The 12395-nt window shown below is 35.4% G+C and overlaps 1 protein-coding gene across 1 annotated transcript; it reads right to left on the minus strand.

Moving 5' to 3' along the window:
* Positions 1 to 6832: 6832 nt before the first annotated feature.
* LOC145036599 (ethylene-responsive transcription factor ERF118-like) lies at positions 6833 to 8553 on the minus strand. The gene is made up of 2 exons (XM_078985060.1): positions 8093 to 8553; positions 6833 to 8004 (listed from the first exon to the last, which is right to left on the minus strand). Exon 2 carries the CDS (start codon positions 7841 to 7843, stop codon positions 6971 to 6973), a length of 873 nt encoding a protein of 290 aa, XP_078841186.1. The 5' UTR covers positions 7844 to 8004; positions 8093 to 8553; the 3' UTR covers positions 6833 to 6970.
* Between the last annotated feature and the right edge of the window lie 3842 nt (positions 8554 to 12395).

Consider the following 12395-nt stretch of genomic DNA (forward strand, 5'->3'; position numbering starts at 1 on the left):
CAAGTACATCCAAGGATCGCGGGAAGGCACCGACTTGATTATACACACACACCCACAGATCCCGAGTTATATGTTTATGGATCCTAGATTGTGATAAATACTTTTGAAAACTATTTTGAAATATGTTATGACATTGACACTTGAGATTTTGAGAATTATGATATGTGATGTTGATAATTAAAAATGAAAAAATTTGTTTGAAAATTTACGTCATTACATTATTGCACTTGGCACACCGGCCCCGACCCTGCTGGCCCCTACTAGAAGAATCCAAGGTCTTAGGCTTTTTAGCCTGACCTACTGCTGTATGTGCCTGCTTAGGCTTCCGCTTGGTGCAGAAGTCCAACTCCTGATGGGTTTTGAGCACTACAACATTCATATGGTGTACATGCAACCCTAATGCTTCGGATCTATGTTTCTCTCAAGTTATACATGAAAATCAAATTATCCAAAGCATCAACCCTAACTAGCATACAATATTCAAAATTTGTAACACGGAACAAAGTTAGAAGAATACCTTTTCCTGGTAGCTTGTAGATATTGACCTTCAAGAAATTAATGCCTCAATTTTTTCACCTCTAATGAGTCACAAATACCAAGTAGCAAGTTGGAAGAATATGATAGAGGTTAGGACGCTCAAAATCAGCTAGAGTATTCTCTTGGGAACAAGTGGCCGATTTTAGGGATTTAGGAGGTTCCCTATATAGCTGAGCTTCTAGGGTTTCAGGCAAAACCCTAATGTGACGGCCTAAGTCTTAAGAAGCCCTATAGATCCTTCCAGAAGCTATCATATGGACGAAATATATGTGGGATATACATAGGATTTCGTCCATCCCTTCTTAGGGATCCACAAGCCCAACTTTGCAGCTACTAGATAATTGCAATACCAGTCCCCTTAATTCAATTAGTTTCTTTTGATCACCAAATTAATTTTTGATAAATACTAATTAAATAATATGATTTCTTATTATTCTTATAATATATTAATAAATCACCATTAACCTTTTTCTCCATTATTCATCCAGTCAAGTTGCTATGGTGAAGGCAACCCAAAAGGAACATGCTACTATTGGGTCAAGTTCATACCAATTATAGTTATATGCTTAGATACCTAATCCAACAACTCCATCTCCCGCACACAGGCCTTCTCCACCATCTCATTCAGGGTTTTACACCCTTTAAAACTCACAAACTCTCAGATATCATCCCTCAGCATGGAATGACACCTCGTCCACCTCATATCCTCGTCTGTAGCATACTGTGGGATCAACAATGCTTGTTACCAAAACTTGGCGATGATCTCCACCATAGTATCGGTGTTTTGCTAGAGCTCATGAAACTCCTTCGCTATCCATTACACCCGATCCAGATCTAGATCCTGATTCCCCTGCTCCAAAATGTGTCACCACCATACTGTATTGCAATACCACAAAACATAATGATCAGGATGTCTAAAGAGGAGATCCTCCCACACCGGTCCTCTTTAGAGCTTCCAGATCTAACATTGGTTCGGGTACAGGTCCTATGCTTTCAGTAGTACAAGTCCAATACTACCATCCACACCATCCTGTACTTTCCCCAAATCTCTACCTGATAAATCTAATTCATCCTAGAACAAATCATATCTCACAGGCTACCACATAGCTCAAATCCTAGGCTATCATAAGATTTCCTCCATCCATATCAAAATAGAACTCAATCATGACAGGTTGCCTTATGCATGAAAATTATATACAGAACATGATCAAATAGACTTTTGAATGACAGACTTTACCCTAAGACCACTACCAAACGAGGAACATGAAATAAGGCCAAATCAATCATTCTGAGGCTATAAGACCCTAAACGTATACAAATTTGAAAGCATACACATAGCAAGATTCATACGATTATCATAATTCATATTAGTATAACATGGCTAACATATTAGGTAACTACTTACTTGGCTCAGAAGATCACTCGCACTGCACTCTCCCCTTTTCCATTTTAAGAAGTTTTAACTTTGATTTTTTTGAAAGTAGTTTTACCATTTCCTTAGTTTGAGTCCTGACACACCCGAGAGTGTGCCCGAATCCCTCAAACCAAGGTTCTAATAGAAACCTGTAACGACCTAATTTTGAAAAAAAATATCATTTTTAAATAGTCAAAAACATTTCCAATAAACCATAAAATCTCAAGTACATTTGTTTTCAAATTCATAACATCAACAATATTATTCCAAACATCATAGTGTCCCATAAAAATGCCTGAGAAAGAGTGCATGTCGCGCCATCAAGCCTTACCCTTTCCTTTAGGCTCAGAAGCACCTGAAACAATCAACAAACTGTAAGCTAATGCTTAGTGAGTTGCCCAGAGCATACCCCACACAATCTACATAATCACATAATCATATTAGCTATAAAAGCTACATAAACCACATAAGCCATGCATACATCATATAGGGATGTCGTGGGCTCGTCCCCAGGGTCTTACTCCAGGATGCCATAGGCTCCTTACATGTTTTAATAGGAAGACCATGGGCTCTCCACCTGGTCTTACATTCGGGTTCCATGGGCTCTCCCATGGTCTTTAATAAGAAAGCCATGGGCTCTCCACATGGTCTTACATCCAGGTGTCATGAGCTATCCCATGGTCTTCCATACAAGCATACCGCATATACAACTAGCATACTACCTAGCATAAAACCAACTATCATGCCACATAATACAACTTCAGCTAGTGTACCACATATCATAAAATGGGCATGCTTTGGTGCCTTCGGCCTATTGGTATGGTGATGAGACTTACCTCTCAAGAGTGTTGAACTGATAAGATAGAATTAGATAAGTCCCAACATGCAGATCCAACTCAATTGCCTATAACCATTATGTGATTAACTTGTCAAAATACCGCAATGCCATAAATACCCTTAAAGTCAATCTTGGTCAACCCTGATCAAATTCCAAGTCAACAGTCCATGTTGACCCCAACTCGTCGAGTTCCTTCAGATTCCATACAACCGAAATCCCATGCCAACTTGCCGAGTCACCTGAGTAACTCGTCGAGTTCCTTAATGTCCAAGGGCCAAAAACTATAAACCGAAATCTCTTGACCAAAATCTCTAAATCAGCTCACCGAAATCACTCTGGATCCCGAAAACGAGAAAATTTTACCTGACTCGTCGAGTTGGTTAAGCAACTCGTCGAGTGCCTTCATCCCTTTTTGTGTTCAGTCCTTTCCAGTGGGATCCAAGGTTCCAAACTACAGATCCCACCCCTTATAGTGTAGTTACCACATAAAGTTTCAAACTTTACGTGCATGCAAGGCCTCAAATGGCTAAAATACTAAAACTAGGGTTCCTACAAGGTTTTAGTGCATGGAAAGGGCCTAAACTGGATAAAGTTGGCAACTTTATGTCATTGAAGATCTAGAGGTGTCCATATCTAGAACCATATGCTTATGACAAGTCCAAATCCGAGTATGACACCCTTTTTGCACCAAAAGTGACCATATTCTTCCATAAGATGAGATCTAAGCAAATAGAGATCAAGGTAGTAACTTTCTACCTCTAAATGGATGCTAACAACATGTAGATGTCGGATCCAAAGCCTTCTCCTCACTTCAATCTCTTCAACCTTCAAATTTCTTTCCAAAAACCACAAGATTCACTCTCCAAAGCTCACACACTCAAGAAAGCACCGAAATGCGGCTAGGGTTTCTCTCTAGACTATAAGAACGATGAAAGAGGCTACAAATGAGCCATAAGTTCTTTAAATAAGGTACAAACCCCTGAAAATTAGGGTTTTACTTTACAACGCCTAATCCTCGAGTCGGGGCCTTCCGACTCGTCGAGTAGGTTATAATTCCCACGTCCTCATGAATGATCTCTAATCGACGAGTTGGAGCTCCCCAACTCGTCGAGTCCTAGCACAAAACCCTAAAAACTGAGAAAAATAAATGATATCTGGAATAGGCGTTACATCGTGAGTCTACATTTGTTCTTTCTTATTATTTGTTTGTATTTGCTAGTATCTTTTTCAAATTGTGACTAGTGTTTGTTCCATGTTTTGTTATACAAATTTTAGGGTGACATTTGTTAAGCATGTATTTATGTGAGTTAGTAATTTGTATCACTTTTTTTCTATATGTTCTATTTGACAATATTTTCCTTAAGTAATATGTCAAATGTTTGCTCCATATATTATTGATATAACTTGTGTATTCATATACTTTGCACTATAGATGGAAATTTTTTACTGAAAAAATTGAACCGGAACCAAGCCCGTTGGAACCAAATAGGTGTACCCCATCCAATTATCGGTTCTATAATTCATATATTTTTGGTTTTTGGTTATGTCGATTTTAGGTCCATTGGGTAACTGTTATTCAACTCTTGGAACCAGATCCGATAGTTTAAAATGGATTTTTTTTCCACGTTAAACATCCATAATTACTTTGTTATAAGTCTGATTGACTTTGATTTTTTTTTTCTAGAATGTAGTTCAATGTTTTGATTTTATACTGGACTTGAAAAAAATGAGAAAAAAAAATTTTATTTGGTTAAATATCAATTGATTTACAAGGCCATAAACAAGGGTATTAAAGTTGATTTGTAGTTTCTACATTGTGCACAATTTTTGTTTCATTCTAAAACTATGATAACTAGTTAGTTATAAATGTACTTGACCTGATTATTTATTTATTTATGCAGTCCAATGTTTTAGCTTAATTTAAGACCAATTTCAATGACAAAACACTAAAATGATGATGTTTACACATCAAAATTGTGTTTTCAATCAAATCACAAACTAAAAATGGTGACTTTTAGTCGCCACCATGTATTTTGGTCTTTATGTTTGGTGTCAAAAGTTATCCCACAAAATAAAATTGTATTTTTTTAGACGTTGGTTGGAACCAAATAGCTAATTTTTTGTTCTAAAATGGGGTTTTAGTGTTCCATTGGAGTTGCTCTTAAACATTGGAAACTTATTATTTGGTTGTATGTTGACTGATTTATATGTACGTAAAACAGATGGTATCAATGTTGTTTTCTTTATTCTTTTATTTTTGTTTAATAAAAACTATCTTTTTTTTTTTTTGTGAAAGATCTTTTTTTTAACTAATCGTGAAAGCATCATTTACACATTATTTATACTAAAGACTATTGTTTTTTCTGTTATTTACGGATCAAAACTGGTTTCAATTATTTTCCGTTCTATAATAATAAACCAAATACTTTGGGAATATGACTTATTAAGGTAATTCATTTTTCTGTTTGTTCACATCTGGGTAATTATCTTTTTTTGTACACATCTAGGTAACAAACTTGTTGGAATTGTTTACATATGATCATTAGGAACTGTTGTAACATGTTACATTCGGCTACAGCAGATCATAATACTAATATGTGAACACTTTCAAAAAATTCGTTACTTAGATACATATAAAAAAATAGTTACCTAAATATGAATGAACAAAACGAAAAGTAATAGTAAATTACATGAATGGTCCCTGTGGTTTGGGGGAATTTATACTTTTGTTCCCCAACTTATTTTTTTAACTCGGATGGCTCCTGCTGTTTATTTTTGTTGCGTGTTTGGTCCATGTCTTACCTAAAAGAACTATTGTGCCATTATTAATTTATTTTTTTTAATTAATTTTCTTATTTATGTATTTATTTTTTATATATTTAAAAAAATTAATAGACTCCACATACATGTATCTTCTCATTATAAACCTGAAACCACATTTGAAAATTTTAATCTGAGCCCCACCGATCACCATCTCATCTCTCATTCTCTTCAACTCAAATTTCTTTTTCATCTTTAGTGGCATCGACGTCTTCACTATCTTTCTTTTTTGGTCCTTCAACTCTGGCAAACCAACACCATAACTCGATGTCTCTTCATCTTTAATGGGTTGTAGTGTTGATTCATCGGAATTGAAGAATCGGAAAAAAAAAGATGGTAAAGACGTCGATGTTATTAAAGATGGAAAAGAAATATAAGTTGAGGAAGATGAGAGATGAGATGGTTATGAATACATATATGTGGGTTTATTATTATTATTTTTTTAATATATAAAAAATAAATATATAAATAAGAAAATTAACTAAAAAAATAAATTAATAAGGACACAATAGTCTTTTTAGGTAAGATATGGACGAAACACGCAACAAAATTAAACAGTCGAGATCATCCAAGTTAAAAAAATAAATTAGGGACCAAACACACATTCTCCCAAACCACAGGGAGCATTCGTGTAATTTACTTTTACTTCTCGTTTTTTTCATATTTTGTGAACTTTTTTTTTTGTACTCGTCTAAATAATGAATTTATTGAAAGTGTTCACATATAGCCATAATGATCATATGTAAACACTTCCAACGAGTGTATTACCAAGATATGTAAAAAAAAATTACGCACATATAAATAAACAGAAAAATTAATTACCTGTCATGTTCCCGAATGCTATCGGTAAAAGTCGGTTCCAAACCCAATATAATGGGCCCAAACCCTAAACAGGAACAAATGTTCTTATATCGATCATATCTTTGATTTTACGATTTATCACTTTCGATTTTTGGTTATTCAGATTCTAGCTTTATCAAAATAGACATTCCTACCACCTCCATTTTATTTTATTTTATATCTATTTTTTATATGTTTGGTAGTGTACTGATGCTCCATATACAAGTGGCTTTAATTCTTGGTCGACAAGGTAAACCTTTTTTTTTTTTTTTAATCAAGTCTCCTCTTACCCGATTTTTCATTCATATCGGAGTGGGGGTTATGCTTTTATTGCCTTTGTTGTGTTAATTGAATAAAATTAAAAAAGCAATAAGAAGAAAAGATTTAATAAGTATAACCATAACTTTATTGATAAAGACTATTTCCTCAGCCTCGTTATATGATAGTGCTATAGAACCAAAAACCACTCTTCTTTCTTCCTCATCAGATACAAAAATTAATTGTTATTTGATTCCTAATTCCTAACTGCAAAACTCATTCAACAATGGCTCATCGATCTTCAATGTGTTCATCCAAGCAAGCTCTTCCTGATCAAATTCCTCAAAATCCCAATCAGGCAAATCGCTAGCTTCATCACCATCAAACCCAATGAGCTCAAAATCATCAAGATCGCCAAATTGATTACCAGGTGGTAAAATTTTGTCCAAAAACGCAGCATCAAGTTCCAATCCAAGATCAAATTCTTGATCAATTTCGGGAAAATTAGTTGTTTCTATTTTCTTCATCTCATCATCATCACCATCTGTCTGTTTGACATTACAACAAACAGCTGAAATCGAACTCCCGGAATCTTCAAAAACGGCATTCTTTTCAGGTTGAGAAACCAGAGCATGATCGGGGTTATTACTGTTAATCTTAAGAGATTCGGCAATTTTATCGAATTCAAGCCTTTTGATTGAATAAGCCATGGAAGCTTCTTCAGCGGTGTTATAAGTTCCAAGCCAAAGCCTTCTTCCCTTGAACGGATCACGGATTTCCGCAGCCCATTTACCCCATTTTCTCCGGCGAACTCCTTTGTATTTTGAAACAGACGCTGCCGGAGTTGAAGGAGACGGAGGCTTACTTAGGGTTTTAGACAAACCCCTCTTCTTTTTCCCAGTGTTGTTTTCTCCATTGTTGCTACCTTGACAAGAACTCTCAGTACAGATATTTCCGTCGCCGATCAATGGAATCTTGATTTCCCGGACAATCTTCTTTGACCCGTAGGGTTTTTTGTTGGGATTATCATCATCAGATGAATCAGTTAAATCTGGATCATGACAAATTACTCGAATTGTTCTCATGGGTTTGTTTGATTCTTGAAACTTAGCTTTATTCTTCCAAAAACCAACCATTTGTATACCCCAATAAAAAAGGAAAAAATAATAATAAACGAAACTTGAACAAAACTCAGGTAGTGACTTATGACTATGTAACAGGCCCTCCGAAGAACACAAAAAATTTGAAGAATCGTTTTATGTGAAATCGACCAAAACCGTTTACTCCAGAAGAAATCCTGCAAATGAACAAAAACCCACAAAATTGAATCAATAAAAAGTCAAAATTTAACGAAATCGGAGAAAGGGTTTTAGGAAACCTCGTACCTTTTATGCCTCACAGGCATCGAAACAGTAGAAGGAGTAAAGAGAAACCTATGGCGAGTGAAACAACAGAAAGAACAGATGAACAGAGCAGATGAAATACAGAGCTTCAATGGAGCCCTAATCACAACCAATGAATTTGCCGACATAAAACCAGCTCTTCTTTCTCTCAATCCAAAACCACTGCTTCTCTCTCGCTCTAAAACCCTTCAAGGAACAAACGTAGAAATTGGAGAAGATGGAAGGTTTATATAGAAAAAAGAAAGAGAAAAACCCTAATAAAATGGAAAGTGAAAAACCCTACTGGGTTGTTTGTGAAAGTCAGAGTAAAGATGATGAATCTATGGCCAAGATTAGACTGTGAAGAAGATGTACAGTGAAATTTGACTGTGGTTTACCCAATCGGGTGGAGAGAGAAACATAAGTTTCGATTTAGGAAACGCAAATGCGAAGAAACATAAAGGAAATGTTATTTATCTGCATAAAGAATGGCATGAGTCATGACTCTGGATTTTAATGTCTTTTTCTATTCTCGACTTCGTGAAACGTTTCATTCACTCCGTTTTCCTATTCCAAACGGTTAAAACGTATTAAATGGATCGTACACAAGGTAAGTTTTTCTTTTATAAATGTTGTTTGACAAACATAATGAGAGGTGAGTAGAAGTATTTTGTTCGGTGGCTAACAGTCGGTATTGTTGGCTACACGATTCTGCTGTAAAATTGTACCGCCAAATTGAAGATGGCATAAGTTATAACCCGTTTGAAGTCAATCACATCTCTATCTCCCTCTTCTTTAATCTTTGAAAAACCGAAAATTAAAGTTCTTTAGCTTCACACTTTCATTCAATTTCTTTACGGTTTCATACTCATTTTGTCCGAATCCATTGGATTCTCGTGGCAAATCCATAAAAGACGGTTTTAGCCGAAACGCAACCAATATGACTTAACCGCTTATCAAGATCTGCCATTATTTGTTCCGAAAAGTCAAACCACCCACAATACCAACATTATAAACGTCAATATAACCTACTCTAGATGCAACAATAATATAACCAATCATTCCCCTCCCAGAGCATCGAAAGTTTGTAGTCAAAAAACTCAATTCCAACATCAGTAGGGTTTTATAATCTATATACCTAATTTTCTTAATCAATTCTGAAAACTCAATTTCAACGTTCCCCTCGTAGAGCATCGAAATTTTGTGAAGCGCAAAACCTATAATCCAAAGAATCTAGCAACAAACTCACTCACATCCAAAACGAAGAAACAAGGGACGAACCCGAACCCATCATTGGGATTACAAACACTAAAAGTTAAAGAAATTGACTGAAAAATAAGAGGTGTTGTTGGCTAAGGCGTATTTCAACGTTTCTGAAGATAAGCAATGCGACAATCAACAATTGTTTAAGGCATTTTAGAAGCGAGTTTTAAATCATTTTGAAGTGCAACTAGGAGGTTCAGATCATACAAGACACTAAATGAACTCCAGATGGAATGGCGGGCAGTAATTTAATGAAAAGAAGGTCTCGGGCTTTAAAGGCTGAAATATGGACCTTAAATGAATAAAATTTTGGGCTAAAAGTATAAGGCTTAAGACTTAAATGGTTAGTGTTGGGCTAGGAGTGATTTAGGCTTATGTTGATTAGGCTTTGTTGGACCAGAAATTTCAAAATACGACACATAAGGTGCCACGACGCGAATGTTGGTGCATCCCAAGCGCATGGTTTTAGGGTTTCTCCCGTACTTAATGACATTTTTTCTGAGTTTTAGGTCATTTGCAGACCCCATCACCTCAAAGAGCCTCTTTAGAGTAAACCCTAGCCTACATATTGTTCATCCTTCATTTCTTTCATGTTATGGTAACCTTGGAAGCTTTACTTGGAAGATTGAAGAAGAAGAAGAAGGATTATTTGGTGATTAAGAGTTGTTTCCCTTAGGGTTCATCTTCACCCGTTCAACTTTTAGACTTTCATACGATGCAAATCTTCAACCTTTATGCTTATTTGGTGCTAGATCTAGGTTTTAAGTTGTTATGTGATGTCTTCTTGGTACAACTTGCTCTCTAAGACCGTGAACTCTTGTGGCATCAACAACTATTAATGACCTACATAACCCCTATATATAGTGGACTTGGGTCGGTCACTGGGTTTACGGCTGTAAACAGACTTACGGCTGTAAACTCACCAACAACCAACCAAAACCTCATAAACACTCAAAAGAACTTATTACAATGAAAGCCTAGACCAAACCACTAACTAGACCCTTCAGCTGGTGTTAGAAAAATGTTTGTGCATGCTTGTCCTTTGACCATGCATTAGGTTTTGGCATTATAAGTGGATTCATGGATGTAGGGTTTTAGAGTTATTAAGCTCTCGGGATGGATAAAGTTGGAACTTTATCCATTAAGTCATTTAGGAATACCAGTTCTAAGAATTAGAAATTATATTATAAAGGATTAAGAGCTTAATGTGTTAAGTTGTCTGGATGGAAATCACAGCACGACACATAGAATGTCACGACGTCATTTTGGAGCATTCTCGACTAGTTTTCCATTTAGTTGATCGCGACGTGATTGGCCTTGGACTGTTAACTTTTGAATTTTTTACCAGTTTGACCTTTGGGTTAAACTTGGAGGTTTTGAGTTATAGATTAAGGTTTAGCCTATGATGGGTTTAGGCAGTGCTCGTAGTCGATTCGTTAGGGCTTTGGTTTGCCGAATTTAGCTTTAGGATTCAGGTGAGTATACTCACTATACCATGTAGGACATTAGGTGTCATTGTATGTTGTATGTCTTTGTGAACTTTCATGAAAGACTATGGTTAGATCATAACACATGTATGAAAAGACTATAGTTGAATTGTAGCAACAGAAGTGATTATAAGATTATAAGTGTACGATAACATTTACATGGTTTGTAATATACCCCCTGGGATTGATCCCATTGTTATGTGTTATATGTGGTATTTTTGGGAAGTCGCTAAGATTTGTTCTTATGATTTTAAGTTAAAATATTTTTTAAGTTCTTTTGTACGTATAGTAGATTTCTTGGGGGTTCGGTTAGCCGATTTTGCTCTGGGATTGAGGTAAGTCTTCTGACTATACTATATAGGAGACTAGTCACTTTATGCTTTTATGCCTTTGTGAATTTGCATGAAACATATTGTTGGATCATATCACCTATATGAAAGACTATGGTTGGATCATAGCAAGAAAGATTACAGTTGGACTGTAGCAACGAAAGTGATTGCAAGAGTATGGGTGGACGATAGTGTTCACATGGGTTGATATATACCCGTAGGAATGGGCCCAGTTTTATGTGTTGTATGTGGTATTTTGGGGGATTCACTAAGCTTTATGCTTACGATTTAAGTTTAAATGTTTTTAGGTTCTTTTGGCAGCAAAGGGAAGAGTACATGTGATTGCATCACATCTACTATTATGATTTTGATATGTTCCGCACTTATGATTTTATTACTCCTATTTATGTTATCAAAACAATTGAATGTTACTTTTTTATGACTGAATGGTATGGTCACCTTTGATTTAAAAAAATGAAAATTCAGTTATAAAATTTAGGATGTTACACAACACATTTTCTTCCATTCCAAATTTATCCAATTTAATTCTCATTTTTCCTATTACAATCCAATTTTATTTAAAATGGATTCAACTACCACCTAATCCTAAATGTACAAACAATGGTCATAACGTGAAGAAGTGACGTTGACAAAAGTTTTACATTGACATATTGGAAGACAATGATGGAAATTCACAAAGATCGTCTGATTTTTTAGGAACACGAAGGATCGAAAATAACAATATATATCAAGCAATATAGAATTAAGAACAAAGAATAATACAAAATTAATTTTGATTAACAACTCTCACAAAGAGAGAATACACAAAGCAATATACTTTTACATGCAACCCTAGTGTATTTTATAAACTAGGGTAAATACTACTCTAGAATGATTTCCCTAAAAACTTATGGATTCATACACAAAAGATATACACTATGCATAAAAGATCCCATCATTAAGATAATAGATCTGAGTCTTGAAGCTTAAGTAAATAACAATGTAATATCCTGTTTCGAGAAGTTTCTCATTTTGGGATTATGGACAATAAATGGATCAAGTAAAGGCCTTAGGCTTCAAAGGAATAGGGTTTAGACACTATTAGATGTTGATAATATTGGTTATGAGATCCAAGCCCTCGATTTTTGTTTTGGAGTCAAAGGGTAAATAGGAAAAGTGATGTTTCAGACTTATTTCATGAAAGAAGGATTTTAGTTCGATATGTTT

The sequence above is a fragment of the Lactuca saligna genome, chromosome 3, assembly GCF_052625555.1.
Source record: "Lactuca saligna cultivar CGN05327 chromosome 3, ASM5262555v1, whole genome shotgun sequence".
NCBI lineage: Eukaryota > Viridiplantae > Streptophyta > Magnoliopsida > Asterales > Asteraceae > Lactuca > Lactuca saligna.